Below are 21677 nucleotides of genomic sequence, written 5' to 3' on the forward strand. Positions count from 1 at the left end.
TATTCCACAAATTGTTTAGTTGGACTGCATATTTTATATGTAATCTGTGCAGCAGATTTAGGACAGCATTTCCATTACTTGTAATTGTAATGTGTGTGCAGTGATTATCAACTGCATTTATGGTCTATTTACCAGTTGTACGCTACCTTGTCTTGATTGAATGTGATAGAACCCTGCATTTTTTCTTGAAATTTTCGAAAGTGAACTCAGTGCAGCGTTTGTCCATGAGGGACCGATAACATTTTTACTATGAAAACCATGATCGGCCAGGTTCAACTTGCAAAAATGTAGCAAAATAGATAGCGTGGGACTACATATTCACAAAGAATGGTCTATACGCCAAGAGTTATGGCCGTAAGTTAGAGTTTAGTTTTGTTTGGTCATATCAGGTCAGCTTGACTTGATACGTCCGTCTTCAGTTACGTAAATGTATAACAAATTATGCTTGCGTTAAGGGAGTATCTTTTCTACGGAAAACGTATGTCGGAGGCAGCATTGTTTACTTTTTTAGTCTCATTATGGCTCACAAGGACGTGCTATGTTAACTGTATAACCAGTGTAAGGAAAGTTTGGGCGACTGGGTTCACCAGTGAGGCCTGTGGATTGAAGACTCTCTGGAAGTACACACTTGGCTGTGACCTGGTCTATGCTCTGAAATTCGACATATCAAATCAGTTGCCATGTTACTCGTATGCGCGGTTCCATTATACCACACAGGAGATGAAACTCCAATAATATGACTAAAAGTACAATTTGTTGGCTGTTTCTGCAGGCTCCTCAAACTGTATCCACTCAGACGCTATAGAATGTTGGTAGAAAAGGACTGCGAGAGGCGAGCTGTTGACTCATATCTCTGTGGTGTAAATGAAGATAACATGGAAATGCGTTGAACTGTATGCTTTCCTGGCGTGTCAAATCTCCATACAATATTAATGTTTAATAAGTAGTATACAGACTCACTTGTTAATGAAACAGACACGCCTTGCCATATTAAAGTTAACAGCGTGAACTGCACCTTTAGGTTAGTGCATTTATTAATTGTATTTGTATTGCCACTTCTTATTCCAACTGCGGTAGACAGGCTTAAGTGTATTCGCAGAGCTCATTGAAACTATTACTTTTGTGACGACTGAAATACTAATGATTATTGTACAGTATGTTGCATGTACGTCACAATGAGCCAAATCTGATAAAGTAGATTCACTCTCCTGTTGATAACGCCCTCTGCCACTCCGTGTTGCTGTTGTCAAGATATCTTGCGTACCTGATGTCCAACCTGTACTGCAAACCACGTATACAGATGATGTTACGATGCCGCCCTGCTGTGGGTTTTAAGGAGGATTTCCACCGGTACTGGGGTACTGCCAAGATGATGATACGATACCAGATGCCACTCTGCTGAGGGTTTTAAGGAGGATTTCCCACAGCTACCAGGGTACTACAGGGATGAAGAAGAACTTGTCCCTCCATAAAAAGCCACTATAGCACTAAATTACCTGGCATCATGAAAACAAAAGTTCACTATTGTCAAAGTTCTGTGAAAACCAATGTGTGCTATTTATACAAATCAAAAGTTGTAACCACTATACTGAGAGCAGTTGTAACCGATACTCAAGCAAAGCAAAGCTTGTAACCACAATACTGGAAATCACTATAATGTAATGTCTTTTCAATCCAGCATGCACTGTAGGGGAAATATGAATGTATGTAAATATGATCCTATCTGTCAATATATTCGTGTAACATATATATTGCTCTATGTATTGTTTTGAAAAATCTTACTACTATCAAATTATCTGCTAACACAAAACTAACTTTATGCCATCGTATTCGGTGACATGTATTGAAAAATATTTCAGCTGATGTGTAACGAAAATCTTAACGAAGCTACAAAAAAGTGATGACTTAATGTATAGAAAAAATCAAATCTATGAAAAGGTACGATGTAAGATTTCAGTGTAAGTATTTGTCTTTGGTGTCCGTTTTCTTTTCTTAGAGGTGAAAATGTAATTCACTTGTATATGTGCAAACTGTTGTTTCGAAACCTTACACTTTACAATCAGAAGACTGATCAGTAATTATCGTCAACTGAAAAACTTTAAGCTGTGGACAGGATATCATGAAACGTAGAGACACAGCATCTGTGATTGTGTGCAACGTATGTATAAACTTTCACAGTAAATCTTTGTCAGCCCAGCTTACCAGTTCAATATCTTTGTCGGAATAATGTAAATAATTTCGGTTTATGAAACTTCAGTTTAAACGTAGGTTGAAATGATCCCTAACTGTATAATTTCAACCTACCTTCGGGGCAATGTAGTAGCACTGTTTCATTTTTACGCCTCCAGCATAGCAAGTTGATTTCACTTCGATATAATTTGAACATGTTGTTTTCCGTGACCTGTTGTAAGGCAATGATATATTTTTAACTCTTTGGACGTTCAATTTCTTTTTCTTTATGGAGACGACGATAGTGCCAGAGAATTCAGTTCTCGTTCATGGACTCATTAAATTACAAGTACTGTCGAGCTCCGTCATAAGTAAACAGCTGCCATTTAGAAGACTTACTTATCTTAATAATACTACAAAAAATTTCAAAGTAAATCTTATTTAATAATGTATATGAGTATAAGTTCGGGACTCCGATAGTTCAGGTGGTCGAGTAAAAGCAAAGGTAAAGGAAGTTTCTTTGTGTTTTTTCTCTGTGTGAACTAATCAGCCCTCAGTTTTGTGTTCCCAGGTTTCTCTCCATACAAAGAGGCTACACAGCAAAGAATCAATGTAAACCAGGAGAAATCATCACTGAATTTTCATATAATTTATTTCACGTCTTTTTTTAAATGTGAAACCATGGAATATTAGCATGTCATTAACATTCTCAGACCCTGTGACTACAGTTCTGTACATTACTTTTTATTGTATATTAGCTGCAACAGAAGAATTTTTCCCAGTAGAAACCTGAGGTACACATGTGTGAAGGTTCAACCTTTTCATCATGAGCAAGTGCTAAGAACTATTGGGCATCATTATGAAAACTTCAGCAAGTCACTATAGCAGTGTGCGGCAGGTCGTGACAACCAGAATACACGAATGTGGTTCTTTCGCTATATTCCACAGTACAGCCGAATATTGTTTTTGTTATTTCCATGGTAATTATTGAATGATAATTTTACTATTTATTACAGTAGATAATATTTCGTAATTAGCTATTTTAGTCCATAAAATGAAGTCAAGTGTACGAAGTATGTTTTGAAAAAGGGTGATTATTTTCGTATAAATCTTGTATCTAAAATCAGCTAAGAGCATTTTCCGTCGTTCAGAAAGAAATCAGGTCTGAAAGGATTAAAAGAAATTAATAAGCAAAATAAGAGTTGTGTAATACGATAAAGATTAGTGCGGTCCCGTAACTTTACCGTTACCTTGTTTAAACTTGTATTATCCCTTTATCTAAATAATTAACTGAGTTATTCGTACATTTTTCGTCAATGTACGCACGAAAGTCAGCCTCCTTTGTTTAGCGTCCCTGCCTAGAAACGTAATACAAATATAAGACCCCCTTACAACATCAGTTACAGACATTCCAATTGCTTACTGTTTTGTCTGTGTTATCAAAAACTCATTTGACAGTTGTAATGAATATTTCTTATTCGTTGCTTTAAATTTTTTGTTGGTGTTTAAAAATCATTTTGTTCTGTGGCACATGCGTGTTATTTTTCACACAGTAGGACGAAATAAAAATTTTGAGTCTTTTTTAACTGTGCTTATATTTTGTATAAATTAAAATTTATTTTACGCACCTTTTTATTTAAGACACAATCATAGAATATAATAATAATTCCTTTCAGTCACATGATGGCCATTATATAGCTCCAAACAGTAATGATAGCAATGATTTTCGGCAAAAGTCTATAACAAAAAGAAGTGAATATTGCATTTCACTTTTCCTCTAAAAGTTCTTTTATTGTAAACACTATGTGTAACTGTATATTTAATTTATGATAGCCACATTTTCCTGTCTGTCAAATGTTAGATTTTTTGCAATAAAAACGTATGTTACGTGTAACTGTCCCAATTTTGTACTTGCTGATAATGGAATGGGTGGCTGATAAAAAGTTTAATAATGATTTGTTTAAATAATGGTTTTTCTAGATGTATTTATAATGTGACAGGTATCTTCTGGTATTTCCAGTATTGATGTTTTCTTCCATAAGCTAATGGTGAGGAAAAGTGATTAACTGGTGGAGCTAATTTATTCACATTATTGTTATGCAAATTTCTGAATTGTAGAGAATTTGTCAGACAGCTATTTTGAAATAGTTCAAAGTGCTCAGTTCTCAAAATGTGCTAGTCACAGTGGATTTACTGCTGTGTGTTAATATGGTGTAAGATTCCTTACTCTATTCTTCGGAGGTCTGATCTGCAAAATTCGCACCTAATTGTGTGGACGCCGAAATCCTTCTGTAACAGTGTATGCTATTGACCATTATGAGCTTTTCTGTTGAGTAAAAACTTGCTAATGAACAGTTTCCTCAGAAAATACGAGCTGTACGTGGACAAAAGAGCACTTTCACCATAAAAATTTGTGAAGCCAAGTATATGAGAACTTAACTCTTCGCATTCTGAATTACACCCTAATTTCTGTTGTGAATGAATTTTTTTTTTGGTCCACGTCTGTATAATATACATGAATAAAAACTTTCTTCCACGGAATTTCTTTAAGAGCTCTGTGTTACAAATTTTACTTTAAAAGTACAGAGTGTCCATAAAGTCCTTTTACAACTTCAAAATTTTGTTGCAGTGGTAGTTGTTGAATTATTGTAACAAATTTTTTTTATTGTAATCACTATTTACTAAAGTTTATATATATATATATATATATATATATATATATATATATATATATATATATATATAATTTTGTGTTTCAGATACTCTGATGATGGAAGGAACTGAACCTCTATAAAATGGCAACTCCTCAAGAGAAGGCACAATGTGTATCCTGGTTTATTGAGACAAAATCGGATGTTCAGATTCAACGAAACTTCAGAACGAAGTATGGAAGAGATCCACCATCGCCCCCTTAATCCGTGCATGGCACAAAAAATTTATGGAGACAGGGACAGTGATGGATAAAGAGAGGGGCGAGCGACCAAGAACATCCGAGGAAAACATCGATCTCGTTTTAAATGTTTTCGCTGTTTCACCTACGAAGTCCATCCGCTCTGCTGCCAGACAGTTGCAACTACCACGTTCAACTGTGCATAAGGTTCCCCACAAGAACTTGCTGTTGTGCGCTTACAAAGTGCCACTGTTACAGATACGTGAGCCAAATGACAACCCAAAACGGACAGAGTTTGCACTCAACATGCTGGAACTCCTTTCGGAGGATGAAACATTTCTCAAGCGAGTTTGTTTCAGTGACGAGGCCACTTTTCATGTTTCTGGGACGTTAAACAGACACAATGTGAGAATATGGGGCTCTGAACACCCCCACGTGACTAGGGAGCTTCATCGGGATAGTCCAAAAGTGAATGTGTGGTGTGGAATCATGTGAAATCGAATAACTGGTCCATTTGTCTTCAGTGAGTCAACAATTATTGCAAATGTTTACCTGGACCTTCTGACCGAATACGTAGCACCACAACTGATTGACCTACAACCAACTATCATTTTCCAGCAAGATGGTGCACCACCACATTGGGGACTGCTTGTTCGTCGGTTCCTCAATGAAACATTTCCAGGCAGATGGATTGGGAGGGATGGGCCAATTCCTTGGCCACCGCGTTCGCCAGATATCACTCCCTTGGACTTTTTTTTATGGAGGTATGTAAAAGATATCTTGTATCAAACACAGATACGGGACATTGCTGACTTGAAGCAAAGGATCCGTAATGCCATTGCCACCATTGATGACGCTATGCTACGGCGAACATGGCAAGAAATCGAGTACCGTCTCGATGTGCTTCGTGCAACTAAAGGCGCCCATATAGAGGTCTATTAAGTGCTATCAAAAACACTTTTATAAACACTGACAATAATAAAAGAAATGTTGTTAAAGTTTTTCAACAACTGCCGTTGTAAAAAATTTTGAAGTTGTAAAGGGACTTTATGGACACCCTGTACATTTTACTATGTTGCTACTCGTAATAGTATTGAGGTATATTGTGTTGCTTCTCGTAATAGCATTGAGGTAATGTGTCATTTTGTACGTGTGGTAGAAGAAGAATCGAAATTTCCATGTTGAGAGGCACATCAAAATGTATTTTGTTCTCGTATTCCTAACTCACTCATGTTTCATTCTAGTGTTTCTGTAGCCTAATCAATGAAAACTTACACAAGTATCTCAAAATATTAAAAACCAGGAATAGACTTAAACAGAAACTGCGGTGTTTGATTAGGATTTCAGTAAAAGGGAGACTTCATGTAACATTTATTTATTTATTTATGCTTTCTGTTTTATATTACAGACATCGATTCGAATCTACCTAAACATATACAGATTCTCAGCAAGTATTCTTGCAACGTCACACAAAACTACTTCGATACGGGTTATACTGGACCTATACTCTTTCTTCTAAAAGTTGATCCAGGTGACGGAAAAACTTGGTACTAAATATAAAATTAATTAAGTTATACAATTTTTTAGATGTCTGACTGACTGATTTGCTTATTGTCATTTATATTCACATCATCTTTACAATACTGTCACAAATTTTCTGAAATGAAGTATCATGAATTATTGTCATAAATAACACTGAGTAGATTACGTGTATGCAAGCACATGAAGGAGCTAAAACATAATAGATACATTTAAAAAATGCATGGCATCTTTTTATGTTTACATATATGAACTATGGAAGAAAATAAAACGATGGAGTTCCCATTTATAATCAAAATCAGAGTGCTTTTGTGATCAGTATTTGGCTCTGAAGTTGACTTAACATAAATATTATGTAGGAGAAGTGAAGAACGTATGTTTAGCATGTTTAGAAAGCCTGTGTACATGGTACAGTTCAGGACTTAACTACCGTTTTGGCCCCATGATAGTGGGAGTAAACAAACGTTCCAGCATGTGAATGTAGTTAGAATTTTTTCACATTCTGTTCTGTTTTAAGGACTACAACATTAATTTAAAGAAAATACTTTCAAGTATGGTGTCCTATCATTACACATTTGTTTCTCTGCGAGAAATTTTTTTTCACAAGGATTTATTACATTTCCAGAATTTAATGTCATAGCACAGCAGTTTATCAGAGAATTCTGTATATACACTTACGTAAATTTTACAGACAGTTTCTACAGGAAGTTATACACATATTTTAGGTATAGTATCTCGACTGCAATACTTTTATTTGTGATACAAGTGAAACTTTTCTACAGAATAATTTACACATAGATGTTATTCTTAAATGCACAACAAGTAACTATTCCTGTTTGTCATTAAATTTGCGCGTCGACGTTGACAGAGTTGAAGTGCAGAGAGCGAACAGCGTTGGGAGGAACATGGATCAGCTACGCCATGTATCTCGTGGGTAGGGTTAAGCGTGGCGGGTTGCAGCAAGCCTCAGATGAGGCGCGCCTGCGGCGGCGCGCGCGTCCCCGGCCGCTCTCCGTCTCTAGGCCCGCTGGAGCTCTGCCGGCCACGGCCCATCTGCGGGATGCGACCTGCGGAACACGACAGCACCACACTGGACAACACCGTCACTGGCACACTCAAATTTCATCCTCCTCACGTAAAAACAAGTTTTGGAATTGTCCTCCAGTGTGAAGACGACAGGGACCTGACAACAGGGCCCTGACATGGCTATCAAATTTTATTAATGTGAAATTCAACAGAATGCGCGTTACAGACGCGAGGAAGGTACGTCATCGATACACAGTACACTTAATGAGCAGTAAGTAGTTCAGGTGAGCAAATATAATGGTGTCAACACGAACTGCGGACAGGGATGCGCCCACGGTCTCAGCAGGAAGGTCAGTGCACTGTGGTAACATCTCTCTAGATCAGTGGTTCCTAACAGGTGGTCCGCGGACCCCTAGGGGTCCGCGAGCTACCCCAGAGGGGTCTGCGAGATGCTATTAGAATAAAAAATATATTAAATATATTTCATATGATAACAGATTTTTTGTTTTGGCCGCTTCCAGCATGAGCAGAGCTTTAGCGAACGCTAACTTCTGCGTCTAGCGTCTTCCTAGAGCCAACTGACACTAGTACACTCTAGCGCAAAACTAGAATTAGACAGAGGCAAATACACTCCTGGAAATTGAAATAAGAACACCGTGAATTCATTGTCCCAGGAAGGGGAAACTTTATTGACACATTCCTGGGGTCAGATACATCACATGATCACACTGACAGAACCACAGGCACATAGACACAGGCAACAGAGCATGCACAATGTCGGCACTAGTATAGTGTATATCCACCGTTCGCAGCAATGCAGGCTGCTATTATCCCATGGAGACGATCGTAGAGATGCTGGATGTAGTCCTGTGGAACGGCTTGCCATGCCATTTCCACCTGGCGCCTCAGTTGGACCAGCGTTCGTGCTGGACGTGCAGACCGCGTGAGACGACGCTTCATCCACTCCCAAACATGCTCAATGGGGGACAGATCCGGAGATCTTGCTGGCCAGGGTAGTTGACTTACACCTTCTAGAGCACGTTGGGTGGCACAGGATACATGCGGAAGTGCATTGTCCTGTTGGAACAGCAAGTTCCATTGCCGGTCTAGGAATGGTAGAACGATGGGTTTGATGACGGTTTGGATGTACCGTGCACTATTCAGTGTCACCTCGACGATCACCAGTGGTGTACGGCCAGTGTAGGAGATCGCTCCCCACACCATGATGCCGGGTGTTGGCCCTGTGTGCCTCGGTCGTATGCAGTCCTGATTGTGGCGCTCACCTGCACGGCACCAAACACGCATACGACCATCATTGGCACCAAGGCAGAAGCGACTCTCATCGCTGAAGACGACACGTCTCCATTTGTCCCTCCATTCACGCCTGCCGCGACACCACTGGAGGCGGGCTGCACGATGTTGGGGCGTGAGCGGAAGACGGCCTAACGGTGTGCAGGACCGTAGCCCAGCTTCATGGAGACGGTTGCGAATGGTCCTCGCCGATACCCCAGGAGCAACAGTGTCCCTAATTTGGTGGGAAGTGGCGGTGCGGTCCCCTACGGCACTGCGTAGGATCCTACGGTCTTGGCGTGCATCCGTGCGTCGCTGCGGTCCGGTCCCAGGTCGACGGGCACGTGCACCTTCCGCCGACCACTGGCGACAACATCGATGTACTGTGGAGACCTCACGCCCCACATGTTGACCAATTCGGCGGTACGTCCACCCGGCCTCCCGCATGCCCACTATACGCCCTCGCTCAAAGTCCGTCAACTGCACATACGGTTCACGTCCACGCTGTCGCGGCATGCTACCAGTGTTAAAGACTGCGATGGAGCTCCGTATGCCACGGCAAACTGGCTGACACTGACGGCGGCGGTGCACAAATGCTGCGCAGCTAGCGCCATTCGACGGCCAACACCGCGGGTCCTGGTGTGTCCCTGTGCCGTGCGTGTGATCATTGCTTGTACAGCCCTCTCGCAGTGTCCGGAGCAAGTATGGTGGGTCTGACACACCGGTGTCAATGTGTTCTTTTTTCCATTTCCAGGAGTGTAATTCTGCTGGATGCCACCAGAATCGGCTCGACATGTGGTAGGATTTCAGAGTGAAATTTTCAAATTTGGAACCTAATATTTCAGAAATAATGGACTCAAAGGTCAGATTGAACTCATCTCATTAAGAACTGAAAATTAAAACTAACTGTATACTGATGGAGTACTCTGTTACAACTGTATTTTTTTCAAATAAATAATATCTTGTGTGAAATTAGTGTTTTCTTATTTTTCACACATGGTTACTCAATGCAATCTCTAATGTAGTACACTTGAAAGACCAATACACTCAGTTTTAGTGTTTTCTTGTCATTTTCAGTTCATACTCAATTTTTATTTTTTTAAGGCGTTTGTTATACTAAACATCCAAATTTGAAGACAAAGATTTTGAGCAATAATCAAAAATTTAACAATTTCAATGATGGCTATGAAAAAGTTTTAAGCTCAATATTTTTTCAGTAATGAATATGACAATTTTTTTTCTAACAAGGGAACCTCCCCATCGCATCCCCTCAGATTGGCACAGTGGATAGGCCTTGAAAAACTGTACACAGATAAATCGAGAAAACAGGAAGAAATTATGTGGAACTAAGAAAAAAATAAACAAAATATACAAACTGAGTAGTCCATGGGCATGATAAGCAACTTCGAGGAAAAAATAATCTCAGGAACGCCGTGGTCCCGTGGTTAGCGTGAGCAGCTGCGGAACAAGAGGTTGTTGGTTCAAATCTTCCCTGGAGCGAAAATTTTAATTTTTTATTTTCAGACAATTATCAAAGTTCAGGCACTCACACATAATCAACTTCCATCTCCAAAATTCCAGAACATGTTCATATTTACTTGGACATATGCAGGATTTGACTGTCTACACACGGAAAAATTTGAAAACGTTAAAAACATATGTTTTGACAGAGCACAGGGAAAACTGTGCGACTGTGAAACTGTTGCATTCATTTGTTGCAGTTTATGTGACAAACTCTTACGTTTTCATCACTTTTTTGGGAGTGATTATCACATCCACAAGAAAACCTAAATCGGGCAAGGTAGAAGAATCTTTTTACCCACTCGTCAAGTGTACAAGTTAGATGGGTCGACAACATATTCCTGTCATGTGACGCACATGCTGTCACCAGTGTCGTATAGAATATATCAGAAATGTTTTTCTGTGGGGGAATCGGTTGACCTATGACATTGCGATTAAATGTTTTCGGTTCCCATTGGAGAGGCACGTCCTTTCGTCTTCTAATAGAACGTTTTGCGGTGCGGTCGCAAAACACAGACACTTAACTTATTACAGTGAACAGAGACGTCAATGAACGAACGGAAAGATCATAACTTTGCGAAAATAAAGAAAGTAAACTTTTCACTCGACGGAAGACTTGAACCAAGGACCTCTCGTTCCGCAGCTGCTAACGCTAACCGCGGGACCACGGCGCTCGTGAGCTGACGCTGTCCTTGATGTTGCCTATCTTGCGCATGGACTACTCAGTTTGTATATTTTGCTTATTTTTTTACAGTTCCACACAACTTCTTCCTGTTTTCTCGATTGATCTGTGTTCAGTTTTTCAAGGCCTATCCACTGTGCCAACTTATAACTAAATCTGAGGGGGGTGCGATGGGGAGGTTCCCTTGTAAGTACCAAAAATAGAAAACTTATAAAAAGACTCTTAATTTGGTTTTTTTAGGTACTTGATACTGTGATAAGACAAGGTACCAATCATGCTCGATGAGGGGGTCCTCGAGAAAATTTTGTTGGGAACCCCTGCTCTAGATAACAGCAGAACGGACGGCATATGAAGCACAGAAGTGGAAGGTACGTGGTAAGACACCCTGCGAACACGGAAATAATACTCGCTGCTGTGCTATAAACACACACCAAAAAAATTAAAAAAAACACTCCCCACGAAGCAATTATCCGAATGGGACAGAAATCGGTAGACATGAAGTACATGTACAGAAGAACAAATGATTATAGTTTCAGAAAAAATTGGATGCTTTATTCAAGAGAAAGAGCTTCACGAATTGAGCGAGTCAATAACAGGCTGTGGCCCTCACGCAAGCAATGATGCGGCTTGGCTTTGACTGACAGACATGTTATATGTTCTCCTGGGGGATACTGTGCCACGTTCTGTCCAATTGTTGTGTTAGATCGTCGAACTCCCGGGCTGGTTGGGGAGCCATGCGCATAATGCTTCAAACATTCTCAAGAGGGGACGGATATGGTGACTTTCTGTGCAAGGTAGGGTTTAGCAAGCAGGAAGAAAATCAGTAGAAACTTATAGTGTGCGGGAGGGCATTATCTTGTTGAAATGTAAGCCAAGATTGGCTTGCCATGAAGGGCAACAAAAATGATCTGGAATATCATTTGGCTGGAGGAGAATTGTCTTTAGTGATGTGTCTCGCTTCGAACTGAGTCCCAAAGATCAGCGAAGACGTGTCTGGAGACACCACAGACAGCGGTGGGATACCATCCTCACTGTCGCTCGCCATATGGCCCGACTTCAGGAGTGAGGGCTTAGGGCGTCATTTGTTTTCCTAGCAGGTCCCCTTTGGATGTCATCCGCGGCACCCTTACAGCACAGCAGTATTCGAGGATATGCTACGCCCCGTTTTGTTGCTCTTGCTGCTACTCGTCTTCGTGCTAGCCAAACCTTACTTTGGCCAGCAAGGTCGTCGGATCCCTCCCCAGCTGAGAACGTTAGGAGAATTATGAGCAGGGCACTCTAACCATCTCGGGATTACGACAATCTAACGTGGCAGTAGGACAGAATTTGGCACGATGTTCCACATGAGGACATCCAACAACTCTGTCAATCAAGGCCAAACCGAATAACTGCTTGCGTAAGAGCCAGATCTGGACCAACGCGTTGTTGATTTGCTCACTTTACGAAGCTCTTTCTGTTGAATAAATCATCCGATTTTACTGAAATTGTAATCATTTTTATGTCTGTCACGTACATAATTCCTGTGGATTTCCGTCTCATTCGGACAATTCCTATGTGGGGCGTCGCTTTTTTTGTTGTAGATTGTAGGAGCAGTAGTATGGTATCCATCACATTCCAGAAGCAGTCAGAGTTGGAATCATCGACATACCTCTGTGCCGTAAGGGTACCGCGTATGACAATCAAAGGGGTCCCGCTAAGCAATAAAATAGCATCCCAGACAGTCATCCATGGTTGTTGGACCGCCTGACGGGCGACATATTCCAAGTGCAGCAGTGAAACTTCGACGTTACAGTACTGACTAGTATATGACAGTAAGTAATCTGCGAGAAAGATTATATTCCACTTCGGTGAGCAGCTAATTCGCGTGAGGATAGATAACAGAAGAGCAATCTACTCTTCTCTCTACTAGTGACATGATTGTGCTTGAGAGGAATGGTCAGTACTGAGGGATGTAACAAGAACGATCATTTGAAGCAAGAAAAGAAAAGAAAAAAAAACAAAAAAACTGCATGTGGATATGTGCCCTAACCCTCTGGTTTCAGAGACAGAACCCTTTTACTGTACATGGAGTATTCAATAAATTGTCAGGTTAACACATGTGCGCATCTACAACAATTAGCAAATATTACAACGTGAGTTATAGTTAAAGTATCATTGAAAAATACGTATTTCAACTCTTTTACCTCTAAGCATTATCGTACAGGTCACATTACAGCTATTATACGGTTCACAATAAATGTTAAAATATCCCTCCGTCAAGTTAAATGCATTTGTGCTCTCTTGAGGGAAGATGCTGTGTTTCTTGTCTGAGAGCCTCTTCACATTTCCTAATGAGGACGGCAGTGTCCATAATGCTACCAAGCAGCTCTTCTCGCGGATTCACCTTTCGATTTTGCACCTCAGATCGCATCCAAGCCTATAAACTAAACTCTAATGGCGTAAGTTGTAGTGGTCTTAGTAACCAGTTGACTGTAGTATCACGACCAGTCCATGATTAGGATAAGTACGCCTGAGATGTTTCCTCACACGACTGATAAAATGTGAAAGGGATGCATGATTTTGGAAGTACATTGCAGTCCCCGTAGCCAAAGGAATGTCCTCAGGGTGTTTAGAAAACAAATTTTCAAAAAACTGAAGTAATACTGTCTCGTCATTCGTTCTTCTAAAATGGTTGGAGCTATAAACATATTACTAATGATGCCGCACCAAACGTTGATCGAAAAACGAACTTGGAAATTGGTTTCTGTTGTCGCGTGTGGATCCTACGACCACAGATGATTATTACCCTTTTCTTGATTCCAATCCATGTAAACGTGGCTCCATGAGTGAATAGAATTAATGGGAACAAATGATGATTGTCATTTAACCTGTCACAAAATTCAAGCTGCGTGGCAGCGTCAACTGTTACGTCTACCACAGACGGCCCCTGCCAGGCACACTACACTCAAGACACCCCTGTGTACCATATAACATACACAAGCACTTGCAGGTGCAACCAAGAGGAAAACAATTCTTCCAAACAAACAGAACTTGCTAGAGACTAATGCGGACCCTTTTCTGCAGAGGTCGCCTCACAGACACAGGGAAAGTTGGAGTACTCCGCCGACCTCCGCCGGCTTTATAAGGCCAGCGCAGCAGCAGTACAGCCAGTTCCTCGCCGAGCTAGGACCAGCTCCGACGGACCTCACCGACGATCTTAATGAATAGTTATTTGTTTTCTTTGTGTGTATATAGTGATATTTCGAGAAGTGTAGTTCAGTTTCAATAAACGACATTACACTGAGTGTTCTCCAATTCTGAGTATTCTTCATCAACAATATGAAGATAGTGTGTGTGGAATGGGTACAAGTTTTCAGCATGTAATGTACGCCATAGCCGGCCGGAGTGGCCGTGCGGTTCTGGGCGCTACAGTGTAGAACCGAGCGACCGCTACGCTCGCAGGTTCGAATCCTGCCTCAGGCATGGATGTGTGTGATGTCCTTAGGTTAGTTGGGTTTAATTAGTTCTAAGTTCTAGGCGACTGCTGACCTTAGAAGTTAAGTCGCATAGTGCTCAGAGCCATTTTGTACGCCATAGACATGTTTGTAGGACGCTGATACGGATAAAGAATCGCGTGTTCTGGTAGTAGGACTAGGCTGCACGATGACGACCAAGGTTTGCTATTCTTGCACAAGCTGATGAACTACGCGCCCAGAAGAAAAATGAGAACTTGAAAGAATACCTATTTCACGCAATATGCTGGAAACCTTAGTAAACATTCTATGAACAGGAAGTTTGCTTGTCGGAAAGGGGCCACGGCATTATTCAACAGCAGCAGGAGCACTACCGTCACCGAAGCCGCAAACATCCACCATATCTGCATAATCCTGGTACATGTGTGGCATTTTAGCCGGCGTGTGTACAAACGCTGTTAAGCGATGCATCTTTCTGATACATTCTCAGTCCCTCGCACTTCTTCAATCACAACACACCATGGACAACAGTACGTTCAACAAGGTAGTTCAATGGCAGAAAGCTATCCCGAGCAAAGAAGTTGAAAGCAAAGAGACAGGTTCGGCTAGAGTAACACGTCAAGAGGTTGGGTTGGTAAGACAAAAAAATGCGCGTCACTAGCCCTAAAAGGAATGTACATTGAATTTGTTCTGCCTCGGAAACATTGGGAACACAGTGTAGGTCCACTCGAACTTTCTTGCTTGAAACGAGCGTTCCTGTCACACGTCAGAATAGCGATCATTCCTCTTGGACACCCTGAACGGGTTACAGAAAGAGAATGAGCTATAGTGCAGTACCTCTCTCTGACAGAGCTGAGTAATTAAGGGGATAGAATGGAACGTACGTATTCTCTATAAGTAAGCCGGGTGAGTCATGGAACAATACTTGTCTCTGGTATCTAGAAACCAATAGTTTTAGAATAATCAGAACGGCTTGCTGCAATGCAGACTGTAAGGCCGGCGAGCCACAAGAGTAAAGACACTGTAATGTGTACATGCGAAAAAAGGGTTGAGCCGTTTAAACAATTCTTCTTTGAAATCCTGAACGCTTCCAAGTATGAAAACAACCCACTAGGTTTTACTCAACTGCCATAAATAACTAAAGAAGGCTTCTGCTCCCTGTAAATTCTTAGGACGTTACAAAGGAGGCAGCTCATGGTTCACTGTCGTTAAAATGCTGTCCGAAATTAACTTGGACGTGGCAGCCCTGTACACTCACCGATTTATCGGCCGACCGACCAACTTGGTGGCAGCCTCTACAAGGCTCGACCAATGGCACTCAGCGATCACGCTGCCGCTGTGTTCTTTACGTTGCGTTTATTGGTTGAGACTGCGTTCCTCGAGACACTGCTTGGCATAAAAAAGACTCAAGAAATGGAACAAGCTTTGGTGTTTCAGAAATGACGAGACAGAAAAGGGCGGGAGGAACATGGCGAGAGAAATCTGTGTGCGTAGAAGTGGTTTCTTCTAAGGAAAAAATTCACATGCGCTTTGTTGATGATTTAGCAGGGGTACGATGATTTATGAAACTGAAGATAAAAGCGTCTAGGTTGTTAGGCCGCATCATATTCCTCTCCAAATTTCTTCCTCACAATCGAATTTTCGACCCATCTACTGGGATCTTCTGGTGTTTTCGGTTGCCTGTCAGTTAATGGATAATGCCACAAGATCCTGAAGAAATCACATCAGAGGGGTCGAAAAGTCGATTGTGAAGAAGAAATTTGAGGAGGAATACGATGCGGTCTAATATCCTAGAAATTTTTGCCGTGACTGACAACAAATACGAAAGGCTACAGATATCCATGGTTTCCGCAATTATTTAAGAATGGACAACAAATGCTTTTCTGAGTTGCTAGTCCTCACCAAACCACTTCTGAGGAACGATATCTCTGTGATGAGAGCTGTAAGCAGTGAGGAGAGGCCCTTAATTTTGTGAAGATCTCTAGCTACTGCCGGAACTGATTAAGAGCTCCATTTCAGTGCAGTTTTATCTCCAGGTTACTGTGTAAAACTATTCATGAAACCTATAACGGTATTTGCAGGTGGTTTTAAGTTTGTGTATGTCTTATGTACTTATTTATATATTTAATATTTAGGTGTTGCCTACAAGTATAAGAAACTCATTTTATTTATTATTACGTTGTGATATCCCACGCCGCTGAACTCGCTTCAAATCACACCATGCAGTAAAATTGAAGGATCACTTTTTCGAAATCCCATTATTCCCATCTATTGCGACGCTTAGCTTTGAAATTTAGCTCAAAGGTATGTAAAGCCTTCCTCTGTAATGACGTAAAAGCGTGGAGCCCTGTGATGTCACCCTTGGGCCTCGACGGTGATTCAAACCGCAAGGTGTCGACACATGCGGAAAAAGACCACAGCTCAGAAATTCATGTGAGTGTAAGGTGGATTAATGATGTCGCACTGGCACCAAATTTTACCAAAATTCTGCTCAATGCCACCGTGGACATGTCACACGATCCGAAGGTCATCGCACCCTCTCTTACACACATTTGACCCCTTCTTTTGACGCCCCTGCGATGGAACCGTGACGCAGAGCGTTGAAAATCACGGAGCTTTATGAGTGACTGAGGAAAACATTCCAGACACGTCTCCGCTCAGGATGGGCTGTCATTTGAAACCACTTCTTTCTCTGGGCCAGAGATTCCCACACATTCGCAGTCGAAAACGACTGTTCACAGTACGATGAGGGACACCTTTGACACTGCTTACACCCTCGGCCTTTCAGCCCTTCCCTGTGAACATTGTGGTGCTGCATGCCATTAAATGTGATCTGATCCCTTTGGAGAGCAGTGCGACCCCAAGTTTTGCTCTGTAGTATAGCTTTTTTGGACTGTTGAACACCATTCCATGAAACGTGAACATTATCCGAAGCAGCAAACTGGCAAATGGTCTTCCTAAAGCCACATGCACATTCTTAGTGGCACCCACCCGCCATTGTTGAGGACGTTAAAAATTAACCTGTGCAGACAGAAACCGTGATGAGAGTGCCAGGCATCTGCAGGAAGGTGTCGCTGCTGCTCTTTCGGGGCTACACTGGTGCTCTTGCGCCTGATAGTAGGCTATCCGGAATTGAAGAGTGACGAAACGGTTGCCAGCCTGCAAGCATCTAGGGTTCCGTCACAGTTTCTGCCTGTAAAGATGCAGTTTTAATAAAGGTGGGCGGGTGCAACCGAGGATTTTGCCGAATTTTGGGGTCTCAGAAGGACTATTTGCCGTTTTATTCACGTGTATGTCACTGTCACATCCCTCCTCCCCTCTCTCCCCTCCCCCCCCCCCCCCCCACCCTTACATGATCACACTATAGGAGGACTCAAAATAGGAGCGCTGAAAAAGCATAACACCCTTAACTAATTTCGGATCATGTTCAAATTCCGTCGAATGGTTTTCAACGGTCTCTAGTGGTTCCAACGTGTACACGAGAGCAAAAATTACGGCCGCGCTGCTCTCCAAACGGGTGCGATCACGTTCGATAAGGATGCAGACGCAGAAAGTCCTCAGAGAAGGGCTGAAATGCATGGGACCGTTAGCAGTCTCACAGGTTGTCAAGAACGTCTTCCTGCTGCTCATCGCACTGCGAGCCGTCGTTTTGGACCTTGAATGTGTAGGAATCAACGCCCCAGGGAAATGGGTAGTTCCATTGACGTTCTTTATGCAACCCGTTGCACCCCTTCTCGTGGCGATTCTGACCGGCGATGAGGCTGGAACGTTTTTTTCGGTCACTCATAAAACCGCGTGACTTCATAGCAGAGCGTCGCGGTTCTGACCTCCATCGCAGAGGCGTCAAAAGAATGGATGAATTGTGGGTAAGAGAGGGTGTGATGACCTTCCGATCGTGTGACACGTCATGGCATTGGGCAGAATTTTGGTGAAATTTGTTGCCAACGTGACATCATTAATCCACTTTACAAGTCACATGAACATCTTGACTGCGGCCTTCTTTTCGCATGCGGTTTGTAGCGTCGTCGAGCCAGAGGGCGACATCGCAGGAGGCTTTAGCACATTACAGTGGAAGGTTGTATACACCGAGTCAGATTTCAAACTTAAGCTTGACAATGTGTGGGAATTATGAGGTTTCGTAAAAGTGAGCTTTTAATTGTGTTCCGCAATGCTGAAATAAAAATACCTGCAAATACTTGTAGCATAGGTGTAATAAATACAGCAAAATTTATACAGGAAGTGACGCATTTAGCAGCTATTGGAACTGTAAACAGAATTCAGTTCTTTACTCTTCATAACATATAGCTTGACGCTCAGATATATTTTGTAAACACTTTCAGCAATGAAGCAAGTGCTTAATTCCTTGCATCTCTGTAGCTATACTCCTCACACGACGTGTCTCACAAACATCTGCAGTCTTCAGACTTCTCTAAGAACTCTGTCATCAAAGTCACGTTACCCATATTCGAACAGTCTTTGTTTCCCCACCACTGACAGCAGACGAATTTACGTCTGCCCGTTGGCACGACCGCGCTACACATGGCTCAACTTGTTGGATATGTGGCTGAGGGATCAGCTGTCGGCTGGACAAAACCAGACGACTGCCTCCCAAGAAATATCGATGTCTCGGTAGCCCAAAAAGTCTACACATGCACAGTTTGTTCGCCGGTTGGTCGATAAATTGGGGCGTGCGTAGCGTCCTTACGAGATCAATTTTCGACTCACATTGCTTTCGTTGCGTCACAAAACATGGACTACGACACTCGTATTACTCCCGCTTGGGCAGTTCCCCGTATCAATAGCAAGGTATATGTATTTTATGTTTGTGTTAATGTCTGTAAAGGATAAGAACTGATTGCTCCCTTTCTTTCTCTTCCAAAGACTCTCCACAGGACAGTCAGAAACAGTCTGAAAAGGTCGTATGGGTGTTGCAGAGCAGGTTGTGCTGAGAAATATTATTAAGAAAAAAACTCGATACGCAGCGCCGTCTCCGAGTTTCTTAGCACTGAAGTCAGCCAATCAGATGGTTGCGCTTACATGTTAAAGCGGCCCTCCAGATACAGCTAGTGGCAGTTGTCCTCATAGCGTAGATGATAATGCACCAGACTGCTGAACCTTTGGGTCGGGGTCGGTCCTTACTGCTGTCACACATCAATTTCTGTATCGCTCTCGTGTTCGGTTTTAGTAAACTACACGAATAACACTTTTGGCAACATTGTCTCTGGATCCGCTTGAATTTGCGAGCGCAACGGTCTGATTGGCTGACTTTAATGTCAATTAACTCGGAAACGGCGCACCGCATCGAATGTTTATCTTAATAATTATTTATCAGCACCAGTTACTCTGCAACACCCACAGAAGCTTTTCAGACATTTTCAGACCACCCTGTAGAGAGTCTTTGGAAGAGATGAACTGCAGGGCAACTTCTGTGGATAACCAACTACAATAACTTAAATAAGAAATTTTATCTCCGATGATACAGGAACGAAGTCAACAGGGAATAGATTTCAATTTCCGATTACACCCCGAAAGGAGCATCACAATGTTATTCAGTGCTTTAAACGCTGAATAAGAATAAAACAAAGGAATTGCACATACGACTTCAAGCATCACGGAGCTAAGCAAGGGTCAATACTTCAACGGATTGCTGAAGTTATTACCTCATACAAAGACAGTATTACGAGGAAGAGCTCCTAACACTTCAATCTGTAATAGACGAGTTCTATAGAAGGTATCCGTTATAGGAAATACATCGGTATTTTCCCCTCTAACATATGTACTCTTTTTCATTCTTTAAGTTTAACAGGACGTTCCGTTTGCGTGCCATCGTCGACAGTGAGTCTTGATAATATTTAATGGTACTTTTGAAAAGGTAAACCTAAATTTGAATAATTTCTGTATGGTGTCAACAGGAAAATGGGCCTACGCTTTGGTAAACGAAAATGAATGAGAATCGGCTTCATTATCTTTGAGTGCATGTTCCTACAATAACAACGGCCCTGTGTGCACCCCTTTATCTGTGGCATTCGAAAATATGCATGTAGCGCCAGTACAGATATCGCATTTTACGAAGATAGTTCATATACAGTGGCTGAATCTTTGATTATTAGTTATGAAGTTTCAAAATGTCATCAAATTATAAGTGGCTGATGGTAGTTACGAGCACTACCATCCACTGGCTCTTCAGTTGTCGTTGTGTATTTATCATAAAGCTTTGTCATGACGGATCTTGCTTACTGATAGCTTATGTAAGTCGTATGCAGTCCAACACTATTGTTTACAGAATAAAAGAATATAAATAAACCACAAGTAGGCATAGGAACGGAGACTGTATTGTAAGGTTTTCATTTTTATAGTTCATGGTCCGATGTAAATATATTGATCAGCTTCTTGACAGCGATACTGTAGAGCCTGTGTTGCTCAGGAGTACGATGAAATGTTCCTTCGAGCATGCATGCGGTTACGAGTCCCCGTCCGGCACAAAATTTTCTTTGTTTTCATTCCATTATGCAGCTGATGGTTGTCCATATTCACAACTGCTAATACATTGCATGTAGCTTCTTGACTGTGCCGCACCAATTCTCAAATACTCATGAAAATCTCGAAGAAGAACTAACCATGAGTCTCGAAGAAATTATTGAAGAAGTAATTGAAACCTTAACCAACAGTAAAGGTAGAGAAGAAAAAACGAGCTAAATCAACTTTTGAAGGAGAGTGGAAGATAGCCTTAATACATCCTTGACAAAAGAAAGCCAATAAACTGGACGTTAACAGTTACAGAGGAGTTTCTTAACTATCACTTGCACATAAGACTTTATGTAGGATTCTAGTAGACAGAATAGAAACAACACTGGGTAGTCATTCAGGTGAATACCAAGATAGTTTCAGGAAGAGCAGACCATGTTCTGGACAAATATTTTATCTGAAGTCAATCATTTCTCACAGACCACTGAATTCAAAATTTATTTTAGTAATGTCCGTTGATTTCAAAAAGGCCTTTGATTCTGTTGACAGAGAGACTAAAGGTAAAATAATCAAATTTAGTATAGAGTCTAAATCAGCAAATCTAATTCGCGAAATACATGCAGACACGGTATCTAAAGTGAAA

At 41.6% G+C, this 21677-nt stretch overlaps 1 protein-coding gene across 1 annotated transcript in view; it reads right to left on the reverse strand.

Annotated features, from left to right (window-relative positions):
• Positions 1-6424: 6424 nt before the first annotated feature.
• Positions 6425-21677, reverse strand: part of LOC124777633 (neuropeptide-like 1) — a 427641-nt gene continuing 412388 nt past the window's right edge. The window contains exon 8 of the mRNA XM_047253106.1: positions 6425-7665. Within this exon, the coding sequence (XP_047109062.1) occupies positions 7617-7665 (49 nt within the window). The 3' untranslated portion in view covers positions 6425-7616. The remainder of the gene's footprint in view (positions 7666-21677) is intronic.

Source organism: Schistocerca piceifrons, chromosome 2 (genome assembly GCF_021461385.2).
Source record: "Schistocerca piceifrons isolate TAMUIC-IGC-003096 chromosome 2, iqSchPice1.1, whole genome shotgun sequence".
Taxonomy (NCBI): Eukaryota; Metazoa; Arthropoda; class Insecta; order Orthoptera; family Acrididae; genus Schistocerca; species Schistocerca piceifrons.